Source organism: Pan troglodytes, chromosome 9, assembly GCF_028858775.2.
Source record: "Pan troglodytes isolate AG18354 chromosome 9, NHGRI_mPanTro3-v2.0_pri, whole genome shotgun sequence".
Taxonomy (NCBI): Eukaryota; Metazoa; Chordata; class Mammalia; order Primates; family Hominidae; genus Pan; species Pan troglodytes.
The window spans coordinates 21,812,234-21,830,634 of NC_072407.2; the positions used below are offsets into that span (position 1 = coordinate 21,812,234).

General features: G+C 51.3%; 1 protein-coding gene across 3 annotated transcripts in view; it reads left to right on the forward strand.

Annotated features, from left to right (window-relative positions):
• KCNC1 (potassium voltage-gated channel subfamily C member 1) overlaps positions 1–18,401 on the forward strand; it is a 120,828-nt gene that overhangs the window by 19,419 nt on the left and 83,008 nt on the right. For all 3 annotated transcript variants that reach the window (XM_001172719.7, XM_016920524.3, XM_063783886.1), the window contains exon 2: positions 17,393–18,326. In XM_001172719.7, the coding sequence (XP_001172719.3) occupies positions 17,393–18,326 (934 nt within the window). The remainder of the gene's footprint in view (positions 1–17,392; positions 18,327–18,401) is intronic.

Genomic DNA, 18,401 nt, shown 5'->3' on the forward strand with positions numbered 1-18,401 from the left:
TCAATCACTGTGCCCACTGCCAGTGTAATAAACACTCTGTGCAAAGATCAAGGATGCCCATTGCCAATGAGAGCATAGCTGAATGATCAGTGATCATGTCTATGGCTGGTTGAGTCACAGATTGGTGGATGGAGATTATCTTTTTACCAGTGTAGAGCTTCCGTTACTGTGGTCAGTGCCCATGTAAATGCAACTCTGAAATCAACGATTGTGTACATTGCCAGGGTAGACGCAGATGTGGTATCATTGAATCAGTGACTGCCCATATTGACAAGGGGCAGCAAGCACCAGCCGCCGGGGGCTCACTTCTGAAGGAGGCTGCAGGGAGTAAACCATTGTGCCCATTATGCAACTAGAGGGAGTGAGGCAAGTGGACATAGGACCCATGTCCACGACCTTCTTTCCACAGAGGAAACCTATGCTTGTGCTCCCCATTTCCTGGAGGAAGGAGCCTCCTTTCCCCTACTAGTTGGAGTGTTTGGCTGGGTCTTTGAGGCAGGGCCACCCTGACCCTCAGATTCAGCCACCTCATGGACCTTACATTCTAGAGGGGGAAGAGAGTCAAACAACAAACATGAACACTAAGTAAATTAGACAGTGTCAATGCCAACACGCAACCAACTGGATACTTACAACAGAGACCTGATTTCAAATCCTGCTGCCACTTCTGAGTTACATGGGATTTTCTCGCACATCTTAACCACTCTAAACCTCAATTTTCTTATTTTCTTTATATGTAAATTATACCTTGATAAAGCTGAGGAAAGTTGGCATCTTAGATGATCTGTGCTGGGGGGAACAGCAGAGTAAGGAAAACCAGATTTTCCTTACTGGAGGTGTTGGTTGAGACTTGAAATAGGGTGGTCAGAAGCACCCTATTGGGGTGCCATGAGGCATTGAAGGGGTAAGCCATAGGCGTACCTGGGGAAAGGCGTTCTAGGCAGAAGGAACAGCCAGTGCAAGAGCATGGAGGCAGGCGTGTGTCTGGCATATTTGAGGAACATGTTTGAGGAGGCAGATGTGAAGGTGATGGTAGCAGGGAGGAGTTTGGAGAGATAATGGATGACCAGATCAAGTCGGATCTGCAAGCCATTGAGAAGACCTTTGCTCCTCCTCTGAGAGAAATAGGGCACCAGTGCAGGATTCTGAGCAGAGAAATGACACAGTTAGATTCATGTTTTAAAAGCTGTGTTGAAAACAGTCCTAGCGCACCAGGAATGTTGGAACCTGGGAGACCAGTTAAGAGACTGGTCTATTACCATGACCCGGGGGGAAAGGATGATGGCTGGGACATGGGTGGTCACAGCAGTGATGGGAAGGGCTCAGATGCTGGGTCTATTTTTCAAGCAGAGCCACCAGGATTTCCTTACAGATTAAATGTGAGATGTGACAGAAAGAGATGTGTCAAGGATGACTCCAAGGTTTTTGGCAAGAATGTCCTGGAAGGATGGAGACACTCTCTCATGAGATGGAGAGGCTGCAGGGGGTGGGGGTGGCACAGGAGTTCAGTTGACGTGTTGAGTTTGAAAGAGCTGGTAGAATTCCATCTGGAGATGCCAGGGAGTTGGATGCTGGAGTCCTGAGTTCAGGGGAAGGGCTGGGCTGGAGATAAGCCTTTGAGAGTGTGCTGTTTATGGGTATTTGAATGATGGTGGCCTTTAAGTCATAAAACTGGGTTAACCACTAAGGATGTGAGTGTAGATGAAGAAGAGGAGCAAGGACTGAGCTTCAGGGTGCCCCGATAGAGACTGGGGAGAAGAGTTGGCAAAGGACTCCAAGAAGGAGCAGCCAGAGAGGTAGGAAGAAAATCCAGAGGCTGTGCGGTCCCAGGAAGTGCAAGAAGAAGGAGGGAGGGATCAGTGGCATCAGATGCTGCTGGTGAGTCAGGAACATGAGGCCTGAGCAGCGTTCCCCTTCTCTCTGCCTAGAATGTGCTTCCTTGCACCTTGCATTTCCCTAGTTGATTCTTATCCATCCTTCCAACCTCTGCACAGTTGTCACTTTCTCCTGGAAGCCACTCTAACCTCAAGACTTGTTGTTAAAGGCTTACCAAATGCCTGTGCATTCCCCTTGATGCCCCTGTCAGCTCACATAGGTACATATTTGCTTGTATGGTTAATTGATAAATGTCAATGTCCCCCTCTCCTACTCCTCCCCCAAGAAGCTGTGGCTGTTTTTGCTCACCCTATACCCAGTACCCTGTATAGGCCTGGAATAAGATGTAAATATTTGTTAGAGGGATGCAGGTGGGCAGTCAACTGTGGTCCCACCTGGGTTTTGTCCATTACCCTCCCTGAGCCATTTTTATTCCCTTCCCTCCAAACACACACACACACACACACACACACACACATACACACACACACGCATGTACATTGGGAGTCAGGACCCCTGACTCGATACAAATTCACAAGTGGGCACAGGAGGGAAATTTCCTAGTGAATTCCAAGTGGACTCCATTCCTAGCTCCTCCAGGGAGGTTGGAGCCTCAGTTTTCTCATCTACTAAATGGAAGCCATCAAGACTCTCCTGCTGATGGCCCAGTTGGGGGGCGGGGGTGTGTGTGTTGTACATATAAGATCCAAAACATGAAGATGTGCTATATACTGAAGAAGGCTGTGCCTATTGTCATCATAATGGGAAGATAAACAACTTTCTCCCAGGACTACCTGGGGGTGATGTGAGAAAGATTTATAAGTGGAAGTAATAGAGCATAGTGGTTTTGGAGTCAGAGAGACCTGGTTTCAAAGCCCGCCTAACACTTTCGAGCTATGTGGGGAATTTTTGCACGTCTTAACCACTCTGAACCTCAGTTTTTTAATCTGCAAAATGGAGGTAATGATGCCTCCTTCGGAGAAGCTTTTAAAGATAACTGAGATAATGTTTGTAAAGTGCTTGACCTCTGGTGAGCATGCTATTATTACTGTACAGCAGAGGACAGAGAAGCTCAACAAAGGTAAATACTCCTATGGCCAAGGTGGTTATGAGGATTAAAAAGGGTAAAATGTGCCATCCATTTAGCCACACACAGTGAGTGATGAACAAAAGCAGACTCTGAAGCAGGTCAGGGGAGATGGTGCAAGGAAGAGAGCATGAAGGAAGCCCGAGGAAGCCTGGCCTGCAGGAGGGATGTCTCAGGGGCATGTCCTGAGGCTTATCTGCAGGTATAGGCAGGACCATCACAGGGAGGAAGAGGAGCAGGTGTCTTCTGATGACCCCAGAGGGCAGACCTGTGATTGCTGGGAAAATGAGACAGGAGGTTGACTTACATGAGAAATAAATGCATGTCTCTTAGACTGGTTCAAAGACGGAATGAATGGCCTCGTGAACTTCCCATCACTGGTGGTGACCAACACAGACATCTGTCTCAGGGTCACTGCAGATGAGATCATTGAACTGCCCCCTTGAGAGGCCTATACAGGCATACCTCGGTGATATTGTGGGCTTGTTTCCAGACCACAGCAATAAAGTGAATATCACAATAAAGCAAGTCACATATTTTTTTTATTTCTCAGAGCATATAAAAGTTATATTTATACTATACTGTACATTATTAATTGTGCAATAGCATTATGTCTAAAAATGTACATAATTTTTAAATACGTTATTGCTTCAAAATGCTAACAATCATATGAGCCTTCAGTGAGTCATAATCTTTTTGCTGGTAGAGGGTCTTGCCTCAGTGTTGATGGCTGCCGATTGATCAGCGTGGTGATTGCTGAAGGTTGGGGTGGACATAGCAATTTTGTAAAGTAAGACAACAAAGAAGTTTGCTGCATCAATTGACTCTCCCTTTCACAAAAGATTTCTCTGTAGCATGTGATGCTGTTTGACAGCATTCCATCCACAGTAGAACTTCTTTCAAAACTGAAGTCAATCCTCTCAAACCCTGGTGCTGCTTTATCAGCTGAGTTTATGGAATATTCTAAATCCTTTGTTGTCATTTCAACAATGTTTATAGCATCTTCACCAGGAATAGATTCCATCTCAAGAAACCACTTTCTTTGCTTATCCATAAGAAGCAACTCCTCATCTGTTCAAGTTTGATCATGAGATTGCAGCAATTCAGTCACATCTTCAGGCTCTACTTCTAATTCTAGCTCTCTTGCTATTTTCATCACATCTGCAGTGACTTCCTCCACTGGAGTCTTGAACCCATTAAAGTCATTCATGAGAATTGGAATCAACTCCTTTTGAACTCCTGTTAATGTTGCTATTTTGACCTCCTCCCATGAATCACAAGTGTTCTTAGTGACATCTAGAATGGTAAATTCTTTCCAGAAGGTTTCAATTGACTTTGCACAGATTGATCAGAGGAATCAGTATCTATGGAAGCTATAGCCTTATGAAATGTATTTCTTAAAGAATATGACTTGAAAGTAAAAATGACTCCTTGGTCCATGGGCTTCAGAATGGGTGCTGAGTTAGCTGGCAGGAGAACAACATTCATCTCCTTGTACATCTCTATCAGAGCTCTTGGGTGACCAGGTGCATTGTCAATGAGCAATAATATTTTGAAAGGAATCATTTTTTCTGAGCAGTAGGTCTCAACAGTGGGTTTAAAATATTCAGTAAACCTTGCTATAAATAGATGTGCTATCATCCAGGCTTTGTTGTTCCATTTCTAGAGCACAGGCAGAGTAGATTTAGTCTGATTCTTAAGGGCACTGGGACTTACAGAGTGGTAAGTGAGTATTGGCTTCAACTTAAAGTCACCAGCTGCATTAGCCCTTAACCAGAGAGTCAGCCTGTCCTTTGAAGCTTTGAAGCCAGGCATTGACTTCTTCTCTCTAGCTATGAAAACCCTCAATGGCATCTTGTTCCAACAGAAGGCCGTTTAATCTGCATTGAAAAATCTTTTGTTTGGTGTAGCCACTTTCATCAGTGATCTTAGCTAGATCTTCTGGATAACTTGGTACAGCTTTTCCTTCTCTATCAGCATTTGCTGCTTCTCCTTGCACTTTTATGTTATGGAGAGAGCTACTTTCCTTAAACCTGATGAACCAACTTCTGCTAGCTTTAAACTTTTCTTCTGCAGCTTTCTCACCTTTCTTAGCCTTCCTAGAATTGAAGAGAGTTAGAGCCTTGCTCTAGATTAGGCTTTGGCTTAAGGGAATGTTGTGGCTGTGTTTCATCTTCTATCCAGATCACTCAAACTTTCTATCAGTAGTAACGCTGTTTTGCTTTCTTATCATTCATGTGTCTACTGGAGTAGCACTTTCAATTTCCTTTTAGAACGTTTCCTTTGCATTATTCAGACTTGGCTGACTGTTTGGTGCAAGAGGCCTAGCTTTTGGCCTATCTCAGCTTTCGACATGCCTTCCTCACTAAGCGTAACCATTTCTAGCTTTTGATTTAAAGTGAGAGACATGAAACTCTTCCTTTCACTAGACCACCTAGAGACCATTGTAGGGTTATTAATTTGTCTAATTTCAATATTGTTGTGCCTCAGGGAATAGAGATGCCTGAGGAGAGAGAGAGATGGGAGAACAGCCAGTCAGAACTCAGATAACATTTATCAATTAAGTTTGCCATCTTATACGGGTGTGATTTGTGGTTCCCCAAAACAATTACAATAGTAGCATCAGAGATCAATGATCACAGGTCTCCATAACAGATATAATAATAATGACAATTTGAAATATTGCTAGAATAACCAAAATATGACACAGAGACAAAAAGTGAGCATATGCTGTTGGAAAAATAGCACGGGTTGCCACAAACTTGAATTGGAAAAAAAATTGCAATATCTGTGAAATGCAATAAAGCAAAACGCAGTCGAACGAGGCATGTCTGCATATCCTATATGGAGCGCCTTCCTACTCACTGCCTAATCTGGGAATCTTATTCACGTATTTCTTATTCCAATCTGTGGCTTTCCCAAAAAAATGTTTGAGGCACCTAAGACACACCTACCACAGAACCCTTAAAAATAAAGAAGAAAAAATACATGTAGTATAATGAAGAAAAGAAATAGCTATACCCCAAACCCAGGTAAAGGATTCGCCTAGAATTGAGCACTAAATTTAGCCGAGCTCCCTGGCAGTCAGAGCAAAAGAGAAAATGTGAAGGGTTTTATGACTCATCATTTACTAACAGAAATGTAGACAGGCGTACTAGGAAACACCTGCTTGTTCTAAGCCCTGAAACACAAGAGGAATTTCCCACGTGGGATCCTGGTATTGCTCCAAGTCTAAGATGCTAATGGGAGAGGGTGAGAGGAGACCCCCGTTAGCCTCCGTATTTATTTACCATCTGCTCTCCAGGAGGAAGACTCAGTCCACAGGAGCAGGTGCGATATGGGCTCCTGATTGGTCCTTCTAGGGACTAACACTCAGGTTTCCTGGCCTGTGGGACTGCAGGGGGCACTGTGGGACAGCACACCACACTCCCTAAGGCCTCCCCTAGGGCCCTCTGCACCTGCTGGTGGCCAAGAAAGGTCAGAGTCGCCAGATCCGGCTACAAGGGCACCTCCATGCCACCTCGCATGGTGGGACCTCTGCACGCGCTGCCTGCTGCTTAGGGGGCTTATGGAAGGCAATGAAGTCCGTTGCTCCCGAGGACAGTGAGACTGATCCAGTGCTGAGACCTCAGGCAAGATTCTTTCCCTCTGAATGGCAGCTCCTCATCTAGAGAGTGACATGATAACACCGCACGGGGCTGGCACGAGGTTTAAACGGGACAGTGCATGGGAAGCCCCGGAAGCAGGGCCTGCCCAAGACTCAGGAAGCTGTTGTCATCTCTTTTCTTGTTACCAGAGTTAGGCGGGAAAGTCGGCAGCTCTGGCTTGAGCCCCACTCATCGTGCGACCTTGGGTGTCCTTTCCCTCCCGACACCCAAGACAGGCAGGGGTCCACGTGGAAAACTCTGCAAGCATGGGGACAGGAAGTCCCCCTCACCTCGAGGACCATGTCTCTCACTGACTGGAGGCCACAGGGCTGGATCTTGGACACACCTGGACTCGTCCACAGGAAGCTGGCTGTGTGCTGCACTGGCGGTTCCCACCAGGCTGTCCTTGGCTCCTGGTCCCTTAACAGGCAAGTGGTAGCAGAAGCAGAAAGAATTAGAGAGAAAGGCCTAAAACTGGACACATTTCTCCCTTTAACTATTGCTCTGCTCACCTTCCCACCTCCCTCACCTCTTGGTAATTTGTGAAAAACAAAATTCTGTGTTTGGATGTTTGTTGTTTGTGCAGGGCCGCCTCGGCCAGCTCCCGGAATGCCAGTGTGCAAGGGAGCCAGCAGTCTTGGGGTTTTGCCCTGGATCTGGGGAAGTCCTAGGCACCTGGCCTTTTCCTCCACACCCCTCAATGTTGTCTTACTTCCTGGAGTGTGTTATTTTAAGAATGATGGAACTGCATCTCCAAGAGGTTACTAGGCCATAGGCATATGGTTCGTGGCCGAGCTGGGATTCAAACTCAGGTCTCTGGAGCCAAGTCCAGGCCTCCTTTCCTTCCACCATGTGGCCTACTTGCCAGCACCTACCGTGGTCCATTAAGCTTCAGACCTGCCTAGCATGTGGGTCTTATCTGGCCCCATGGATCCCAAATGCCAGGATTGGCTGGTGGCATCAGAGCCTCCTGGGGGCACAAATTAAAGGTGAATTTCTGTTCCCACCCGTAACTACTAAGCCAGAGTCTCTGGGCTCTGCGCTTGGATCTCCCTTCAGTCACTCTCCCCAGCACTCTCCCTCCCCTGCCATCCTGCCCATCACACCAGCATCTGCCCACTCCTGCCTCCTTCGTTCCCCACCAACCAACTCCAGGGAAAGGTTCTTACTCCCAGCTCTCCTTTCCACCCTTCCAGGGGCATGGGTTTAGCCCCCACCAGGGCCTCCTTGTTGCTAAATCCAGAGACAGCTCCTCCGGCCCCATCCCACGGGATCCCTCTGAGGCCGTCTCCTCAGGGACACCCTCTCCCCTTTTACTGCAGGACAAGGGCTGGCCATCACTGGATATTGGTCACCTGCTGCTGGGCCAGGCTCAGCCTCACTCACACTGCATGGGCTGAGTGTGGGAAGAGACGGGTCTCTGAAGGACAATGGTGGTGTTTTGTGCCTCAAACTCCCAGGCACCTCCCAGCTCAGCAGTTCCCATTCCATGACTAGAAGATTCTAGGCTTTTCTACATGATCCTAAACCTTTGGAGAGGACCAGGGCGGGAGGGTCCACCGGAGCTTCAAGGTGAGAGGCTCTGTGTGGAGGCTCAGCGGTGTGTGTGAACACTTCCTTCTTGCTCTCTGTGTATTATTTCAACTCACTGTTACAACCACTGGGAGGCAGACAATGAAGGCTCAGAAAGGGACAGTGACTTGACCACAGTCACCTGGTTGAGTCAGGCCTGAAAAGCAGGCGGGTGTGACGTCACGGTCCTGCCGTTTCTGCTCCAGCCGCTACCTCCTCTGATGAGACTCCAGCTGCTTTGACTGGATCTCGAAGGCAGGTGGGCCTGAGGGATGAGAGGGGCCTGGAGGGCTGGAGGGATACTGCCTGAGCCAAGACTTGATAAGAAAATCGCCACACTGGAGCCCAGTGCTGATGCTCCTGGGGAACGTGGTTCCCCTCTCTGGTCCTGCTGAGTGCTCTGCACCCCTGGGCCACTCCCTCACCGTGCCGCGCCTTCGTCTCTCCATTCCCACCCGCCAGGCAGCTTTTGCAACCTCCTCCGAGGACCTCCTCCATCAGTGCTCTGGTCTTCTAATGACCAGGTTTCCACAAGCCCAAGGTGCCACCGATGTAAGACATGTGCGGATCCAGGAAGAAATACCATTCCGGGATGTGTGCATTTTATATGTTTCAACTTCCAAAAAAAAGATACGCATCTTGGGATGAAAGTACCATGGGAGCCCCTGCCACCTCGGGATGGGCCAGCCCAGCTGTTGTGGGGGCTCTTTCTGGATATGACCCAGGTGTAGGGTCCAGGGAATGAATTCAGTCAGGTGAGCCGTTGTCTCTTTGGACATCTGCGCCGGGACGCTGCCTTTTCTGGCTCTGGCTCTCCCCCTTCTCAGATTGAATCCTGGGATGGAAAGTGTCACTGTGGAGATGCAGGGGGCTCCTGAGCTGGGCCGGCTCAGACCCCCACCCTGCCTATCACCTTCCTCCAAGTCCAGGACAGTCCCAGGGAAAGGGGCACACCCCTGGGCTAATGAAGGAGTGACCATCTCTGGCACAGAAAATGGTCAGGGCCCTGGGTTGAGTCTCGGCTCAGAGAACACGTGCCCAGAGTGCCCAGCCAGACCCTGGTTCCCTGGGAGATGGCCCGGACACGCACATGCACACTCACACCCATGCACTGCCCCCCACACACACTCCCCACGCACGCAATGCACACACCCACACCCACACACAGACCCCCACACCACCCCACACATGCAATACACACACCCACACACACACACCCCCACACCACACCACACACGCAATACACACACAGACCCCCACACATGCACAAATACACACCCTCACCCACACACACCCCCACACACCTGCCCACACATGTTCATATACACACCCACACCCACACACAAACCCCCACACCACCCCACACACACAATACACACACATACACCCACACACCACCCCACACATGCTCATATACACATCCACCTCCACACACACCCCACCACACATGCACATGTACACACCCACACCCACACACAAACCCCACACCACACCACACATGCAATACACACACACACACACCCCACACAGCAGCCCACACATGCACATATACACACCCACAGACCCCCACACAGCACCCCACACATGCACATATACACACGCACACACACACCCCCACACACCACCCCACACATGCACACAGCTACACTTGCATAGCCCCCCACACACCACCCCACATGTCTCCATAGACACACACACACCCCCCCACAAACCACATATAACCCCATATACACACACACAACACAAACCACACATAGCCCCATAGACACACACATACACACCACACATCACACACCACACATAGTCCCATACACACACACACACCACCCCACACAAAGCTCCATACACACACTCACACACACCACTTCATACCTGTCTACATATACACATGCAAACACTCCATATGTGTTCCCCACACACCCCATACATGTCCACACACACACAAACACACCCCATATCTGTCCACGCACACACATGAATCACATACAGCACACGTAGCGACCATTTACACAAAACTTGTGCACAGGCCTAGAGTCAGGTCATGTAGACATGACACACCTACCCCACACTGACACTACCTACCCCCCTAACACTCCCCCCAGTGCAGACTTCCCCAAGCAGGCTGCCACACAGCCGTGTTCCTGGAACATGCTCACACACACTCTGCTCACACCCTCCGTGGAGCACCTTGGGGAGCTCCTCCCGCCCACTGCCCCCTGCGCCGGTGCAGCATCTGGCACCCAGACGCTGCGCTCGGGGGCCAGGCCTCCTTTGCCTGATGGTGCAGGCATTTATTGACAGAACAAAAAAGGGACTGGACCCCTAACCATCCCATTTCCTCCCTGCCCTCCCTCCCATCCCCCAGCCGGCCCAGCACACTGTGAGCATTCCCGGCCCGCGGAAGTCCAGATGAGGCTAATTCAGTTTCTAAACCCAACTCAACTGACAATTTATTTAGGACAATTGGCCATCCCGCCTGCTCTGCATCACTGACTCCGCATGGATTAACTCAAAGGCTGCACACCCCCGCTGGGCAGATTTAATTAGGCGGAAAAACTGACCTGAAGCCTCTGGGGGCCTGGGGCCTGGATGTCAGCCAGGGCTCCCCTGATTAGCTGTCACATGCCCCCACTGCCTGCAGCCCTGCCCTGCCTCAGAATCCTCAGCAAGGACCAATCCAACCCTCACTGTACCCAGGATGAAACTGAGGCCCAGAGAGGGGAAGGAACTCGCCAAGGTCACACAGCAAGTGAGCAGCCGCACCGGAATGTTGGTCCCTGCACCACGTTACAGTCATCGCCTTGTTCCTGAAACGCCAGACTGCACGAACACAGCTCCCCAAGGCGAACCCCCGAACAGCTCCGATCCGAAAGGCAAGCACAATTTTCTAAAGATGACTGTGGCATAAATAATTCATAAATGAAAGTCATAGCACATATTGGTCATTTTAATAGATAGTAAATTGCCTTTCTGATTTATGGTTTCAGGGGTGGGGTTATGACAAAAATAACTTGGTGATTTATAAAACATTTTCTTAAGTCAACAGATCGTTAGTAGGTTTGTCTGACTTTACAGCCAACAGCTTCACCACCCTGGTTACCATAGAAATGGGATGCCTTGCTCTGTTGCCATGGCGACCACTTTCTAGAACACAATTGGTGGGTCTCTCATGGTTTGTGATTTGGTTTGGGGGGGAAAAAAGGCCAGAAACTACCAGCTTGGGTTTATGCCGCATTGTCAGACGATCTCGCCTGTGTTGTCTCGAAATTCTACAGGGTGGCAACTGCCATGGCCAGCCTGGGTGACAGTTGCCTGAGGGCTGCCCAGCAGAGCTCCCTTTGTGCCCCCTGTCAGGCCAGCAGCCCAGGAGGGACTGGCCTCCCAGCAGGCCTGGATCCTGGGTGTGGTGGGACTCAACTGCTGCAGGCATGGCGTGTAGAAGGGAGATAAAGTCTGACAGGTCACACAAAATCAGGAAGCCCACAGGTGATGGGCACAGCCTAGGGTCGGGTAATCCGGGAGATGGCAGCCTGAGCAGGGAGGGCGGAGGAGGCAGAGGCAAGGTGGGCTGGAGCTGCCTGTCCTGCAGGAGGGGGACAGACACTGAGTCAGTTACACCTGGGGTCGGCAGAGAGAAGTCTGCAGGGAGCTGCCGGGGCACAGCCGGGGCCTGCATGTGCTCACAGTGCGTATGCTGTGCTGTTACCTCTGCTGCATTATCTGTGTGTGCCGAGTGTGTATGCACGAGTGGTGCGTGTGTGCGCCTTGCAGTGCAGCACCCAAGTGTTTCTGGTGGTGTGTGGCGATGTGTCTCCGCATGTGCTCCATGGGCTCCTGTGTTTACTGTGTGGTGGGGACACTGTTGTAGTTTGTGTGCCATGTGCACAGTGTCTGTGCTTAGGTAATGGATGAGACATGTGCTCTGCGTCACTGTGTGTGTTTGTGGTCTGTAGGTGACTCTTCCATGTCTCTAGGTGGCTCGGATTGGGAAGCAGATCACTCATGTGGGAAGCAGTCCCCTAATCTTGCCTGTGACCCTACAGCCCCGGGGATGACAGCCCAGGGTTGTCACATAGGCTTTTCTGAGGCTTACCAGGCAGAGGGTCCCTCTGCTGTTGACATTATACCTTGCTAGACAGGGGCGGTGTCCCCACCCACGGGGCTGCTCTTACTCCAGTTGCTAGCAGATTCTGGGCAATGAGGCCTAAGAAGCATTCAGATGTGGCTGGCTCCAGCATTTGGATGCAGGTAGCCTTGCTCTATCACTGGGGATAGGCACAACCTGCTCTTAAGGATTCTGAGCTGTGCCTGTTAAGCTCCTAGACAGAGCCATTTAGACACAATCAGGGGCAGCTCTGCAGTGGGTGGGGCTGTGTTTTTAGCTCCAGGAGCTTTGGCGACTCTGGAGGCAAGAGCTTAGGTTCTAGAGCTCAATACGCTTGGGAGGCCGAGTCTGGCGGATCACCTGAGGTCAGGAGTTCAAGACCAGCCTGGCCAACATGGCGAAACCCCATCTCTACTAAAAAATACCAAAAAAAAAAAAAAAAAATTAGCCAGGCTTGGTGGTGGGCACCTGTAGTCCCAGCTACTCAGGAGGCTGAGGCAGAGAATCGCTTGAACCCAGGAGGCGGAGGTTGCAGTGAGCTGAGATTGCGCCATTGCACTCCAGCCTGAGCAACAGAACGAGACTCTGTCTTAAAAAAAAAAAAATTAGCCGGCTGTGGTGGTGCACACTTATAATCCCAGCTACTTGGGAGGCTGAGGTGGGAACCCGGGAGGCGGAGGTTGCAGTGAGCCAAGATCACGCCACTGCACTGCAGCCTGTGTGACAGACCAAGACTCCGTCTCAAAAAAAAAAAAAAAAAGAAAAGAAAAGAAAGAAAAACACTTGGATCCAAGTCTCAGCCTCATCACGAGCTTTAAAACCTTGGCTTAGTCCCCGAACCTTTCTGTACCTGCGTTTCCTCCTTGACGCAATGGGGATATGGCCCCGTCTCACCAAGCTGGTGTGAGGACTGAAGGCGCATAGTAGGTCCTCAAGTTTTGGGAGCTCTTTCCTTTCTCCAGCCAGCCCTGGAGAATGGACACAAGGGACCTGGGGCTTCGTTGCTCTTGCTCCGGCTGTGCCTGTGGCTGACCTCCCACTGCTCTAGACTTAGGAGGACACTAGGATCTGAGCAGGCTGAGGCATCTTCCTCCACAGCACTCTAAGCGTCCCTTGGGATTTGATGTTGCTGGGGCTCTGCCTGTAACAGAGGAAGATCAGGCCTCACAGTAGCAGAGGACAGGAAGGCAGGCGCCCAGGGAGCCTGAGCAGGGTGAGAGGCCTGGCCTCCACCTCTCCTGACTCTCCCTGGGGAAGGTGTCTTTGCACCTGGACCTGGCTTCTGCTGCCTGCTCCCCATCCTCCACTCCTTGGGCACTGGGGCCCAGAGAGGAAAGAATCTAGACAGGCAGTCCATTGGTCCCTGAGAAACAAAGACTTTTTACCATAATCTTATAAGGCCTGAGTTTTCCAATCAGGATCTGAACTGAGAGGAGCACTCGAGATGAGAGCTCTGAGGGCTGTGGGGGCGCCTGGGAGTTACCAGGCTCCTGGGACATCAGTGCCCTGTCTGGGCTGTTCCTGTGAGCCTCCCCACGCACTAAAGAGCCGGAGTCGGAGATGGGCTTGCTGCCTCCCTGGGGTGCATTTAGAGACTCCTGGGGAACTCCCTTCAGTTGCTGTCTCCTGTGGGCCAGGGCTGTGAAGGGGAACCTCACCTCAGGGGAAGGGTCACTTAGTAGGGCCCTGAAGGATGAATGGGATTTTTTCAGACAGAGACTGGCAGGAGCACTCTCCAGCAGAAGGAATAGCAGGTACAAAACCACGGAGGTGGGGAGACACGCTGTGGTCAGAAATGGCAGAGAGCTGCACATGGCAAGAATGTTGGGTGCATGCAGGGAGAGGACCCTGGGAAATCAAATGAGGCCAGGACGCGGAGAGCCTCGTGTGCCAGGCTGGGGAATTTGGACTTTCTCTGTGGGCTGCATGGGCAGAGCTGGGATTCCAGTTGAAAGCACCCTCTGGTAGCCAAGACTGAAGTCTAAAACCTGCTTTGATGGCAGTGACCCTGCCCGGAGAGAGTCCCATATGAACAGGGGGTACAGTGGAGAATGGATGTTGGTGGGGGGGCGGTTTGGGAATGGGATGTCCTGGCTGATGGGGCAGTGAGGAGGGGAGGTGCCTCTGGCCTCCAGCCAGGATTGAGAGCCAAGTGTGCAGTGGGCCCTGCCTCTTGGCACCGTTCGGTCATCCACAGTGTGCTTGTTCCTCTCCTCCCATACAAAGGCCAGGGCAGGGGGTGCAGCTGGGGGGCCTGCCCTGCCATTAGGGAGTCTCTGGGCTGTGGACGCCAAGCTCCAGAATGCGGCCTTCTAGGGGGGATCTGAAGCCAGATACCCAGCAGACCAGGATGTGTGTTTTAGCTCCAAGAGCCTTGGCAACTCTGGTGATGGAGAGAGCTCTGGAGCTCATTAAACTTGCAGCCAGCGTGGCGGCCTCTTCCCGTTGCTTCTACATTGCTTTCCTGGTCTACCTGTGTTGTGCTCCAGGTCTGGTCTTTCTGGATCTGGGAGCCATGGCTTTGAGCCTCTACCCTGCCTCTCTCAAGTGAGCACACATTACTCTGACCTTTTTCCAGCCTCTTCTAGTTCATAGGGCTGAGGGTTCAGCTTTCAGTCCACTGCATTGTACTTGTCTCTGAATGTATCCTTCACCTGAGCTAGGCAGGGAGCTCCCTGAGGCTGGAATGAGGCCTTATTCAACTCTGTGCCAGGCAGAACTTGGTGCCTTGTGAGGAATGGATGGATGGGTGCATGGGTGGTTGGAAGGGAGGGATGGAGGGAGGGACACAGGAAAGAGGGAGGGAGATAAAGAAAAAAGGGAAGGGAAGAAGAATGAATGGATGTATGGATGGAAAGAAGGGAGGGAGAGAGAGAGAAAAGAAGGGAGGGAGGATGAGTGGATGGATGGGTGTATGAATGAATTAAAAAGGATGAATGGATGGCAGGGAAGGAGAAAGGAAAGGAGGAAGGGAGGATGGTGTGCTGGTGAAAGAAAGGAGGGATAGGCCAGGTGGGGTGGCTTTCGCCTGTAATCCCAGCACTTTGGGAGGTTAAGGCAGGAGGCTCACCTGAGGCCCGGAGTTCAAAACCAGCCTGGACAACATAGAGAGACCCCATCTCTGCAAAATAAAAATAAATAAATAAATTAATTAATAAAAATTTAAAAACAGGAAAGAGGGACAGATGGATGGAAGGAAGGAAGGCTGCACATGGACCACACTTGATAGTGGCTCAGGAGACAGTTTTCTGAAAATCGCACAATGCTCTGGAACCAACAGGACTAGTAGTGTCCCGTTGGCATAGCTCAGGCAGATCTCTTCCCGTTTCTGGGCCTCAGCTCCCCATTCGTAGCATGTGGTGTCTCAGAGCAGATCATATCTACAGGCTACTCTCACTCTATCATTCTGAGATGCCAACTTTGTCACTTCCCTTTGCTCCCAGCTTCCCTCAACACAGAATGTGGTTTGGAAGGTCCACATAATTCTTGGTTCCCAGATCCCTGCCAGGTTGAGTGTCAGGCCCTGTGACCACGGTTAATCCAAACAAGACTGTTCTGGGACTTCCAGGGCACCCCCTGGGTGGGGGAGGGGCATCACTGCAAACAAGGCGGCCTCTAGGGGCAGCATGGCTGCCTCCTGCTGTTGACACAGGGCCCGACCTTGGCCCTCCTCCAAATGATCTATGAGGGCAGGTCAGAGAACAAAGGTGTCACCCCTTGCAGACTGTAGCCCGGAGCTGCCTTGTGGAGAAGGCACTGCTTTGGCCATGGCTAGGCAGGGAGAAGAGGGACCCAAAAGGGTGGGGTGCAGTGAGGACATGCAGGCGGGAGTGACTATCTGGGCCCCTGAGAGAGGGCTGACTGGCAGGGGCGCATCCACCCAGGGCAGGGCCAAGGGAGGCCACAGTGTGTTAGAGTCCCGGCGGGGCTGGCAGGAGACTGTGAGAAGAGACCTTGCCCCAGAATCCAGTCTGAGCAGGAGGGTTTGAAACTCAGAAAGCTGCTTGATTCTGTCTCCTCGGTACCCATGCCTGCTGCAGGCTAGAGAAGCCTAGGGGGTCATTAGATGAGGCCTCCAAACCAAACCAAAGGGTCTCCCAAACCTTTTTGCTGGGGGCTCAGGGCCAGAGCAGGTGGTTCTGGACAGGCAGGGTGATCCTGGCCATTTCCTTCTCACTGGTGCTGTCTGAGAGAGTAGGTGCCCACACATGTTTGGGAAGCCCCAGGCCTCCAGCAGCTTCTTCCTCCCTCCCACTCACACCCCTACCCTAGGGCTGGAAAGGAGTCAAGCAGAGCCTATGGTGCCTTTGGGGATCCCTGGTGCAATTCTCCTCCTGATGCCTGAATCCTCAAACAGTCTCTCTCACAAAAGATCATTCAGCCTCTATTTGAGTACCTCCAAGGACAGGGAACTCATTACCATCTTGTGGTGCAAGTTCCTAGGAAGACAGAGAGAGGAGGTACATTTTAAAAAGCTGTCTATGACCATAGGGAAGACATACATTTTTTTCAGCTCTAGTCAGGATAGAACCTGAAAGAGACCACATGAGGGAGGTACACACCCATGGAAAAGAGCAAAGAGCCTGGAGTTGGGAGAACAAATGGAGATCTGGCCTCTGAGGGGCTTCATTCCACTCTAGCTGCCCCCTCTTATTTCTTTGCAAACTTCAGCCCCAGCAGGCTGGGTCACTTTTATTGGGCAGGGTAGCTAAATGCCTTAACAAATCAGCTCCAAATCACAGTGACTGAACACAATGGAAATTTTTTTCCCACTCAGGTAACAGTTCAATGTGGGTATTTGGCTGATGTCTTTCTTTTCAGGGACCCAGGCTCCTTCCCTCTGTAGTTATACTAGTTATTGGGGCTTCCACATCTAGCTGGCAATAGGGGGAAGAAGAGAGCATGGAAGGCGGAGTAGGAGGGTTTTAGAGCCTGCCCTGGCGGTCGTGCAGGCCCTCTGTGCCCTGAGGAGGGAAATGTAGCACGTGCTGCAGGGGGCCTGGTGCTGGCATCTCCCCCCGCCTGGCCCTGGGACTGGACAGAGGCAACCCAGGCTTCTCCACTCTGGGTGGGCCTCCCTCTGACACTGTGTCTTTATCCCCACAGTATGTGGCCTTCGCTTCCCTCTTCTTCATCCTGGTCTCCATCACCACCTTCTGCCTGGAGACCCACGAGCGCTTCAACCCCATCGTGAACAAGACGGAGATTGAGAACGTTCGCAATGGCACGCAAGTGCGCTACTACCGGGAGGCCGAGACGGAGGCCTTCCTTACCTACATCGAGGGCGTCTGTGTGGTCTGGTTCACCTTCGAGTTCCTCATGCGTGTCATCTTCTGCCCCAACAAGGTAGAGTTCATCAAGAACTCGCTCAACATCATTGACTTTGTGGCCATCCTGCCCTTCTACCTGGAGGTGGGGCTGAGCGGCCTGTCCTCCAAGGCAGCCAAGGACGTGCTGGGCTTCCTGCGCGTCGTCCGCTTCGTGCGCATCTTGCGCATCTTTAAGCTGACCCGCCACTTTGTGGGCCTGCGGGTCCTGGGCCACACGCTCCGAGCCAGCACCAACGAGTTCCTGCTGCTCATCATCTTCCTGGCCTTGGGCGTGCTGATCTTCGCCACCATGATCTACTATGCCGAGAGGATAGGGGCACAGCCCAATGACCCCAGCGCCAGTGAGCACACGCACTTTAAGAACATCCCCATCGGCTTCTGGTGGGCCGTGGTCACCATGACGACCCTGGGCTATGGAGACATGTACCCGCAGACGTGGTCCGGCATGCTGGTGGGGGCTCTGTGTGCGCTGGCGGGCGTGCTCACCATCGCCATGCCCGTGCCCGTCATCGTGAACAATTTCGGGATGTATTACTCCTTAGCCATGGCTAAGCAGAAACTACCAAAGAAAAAAAAGAAGCATATTCCGCGGCCACCGCAGCTGGGATCTCCCAATTATTGTAAATCTGTCGTAAACTCTCCACACCACAGTACTCAGAGTGACACATGTCCGCTGGCCCAGGAAGAAATTTTAGAAATTAACAGAGCAGGTAGGAAACCTCTTAGAGGCATGTCGATCTGACCTTTCACCTCCGCCCCCTGTAGCGATGATTCCAGATCCAGTC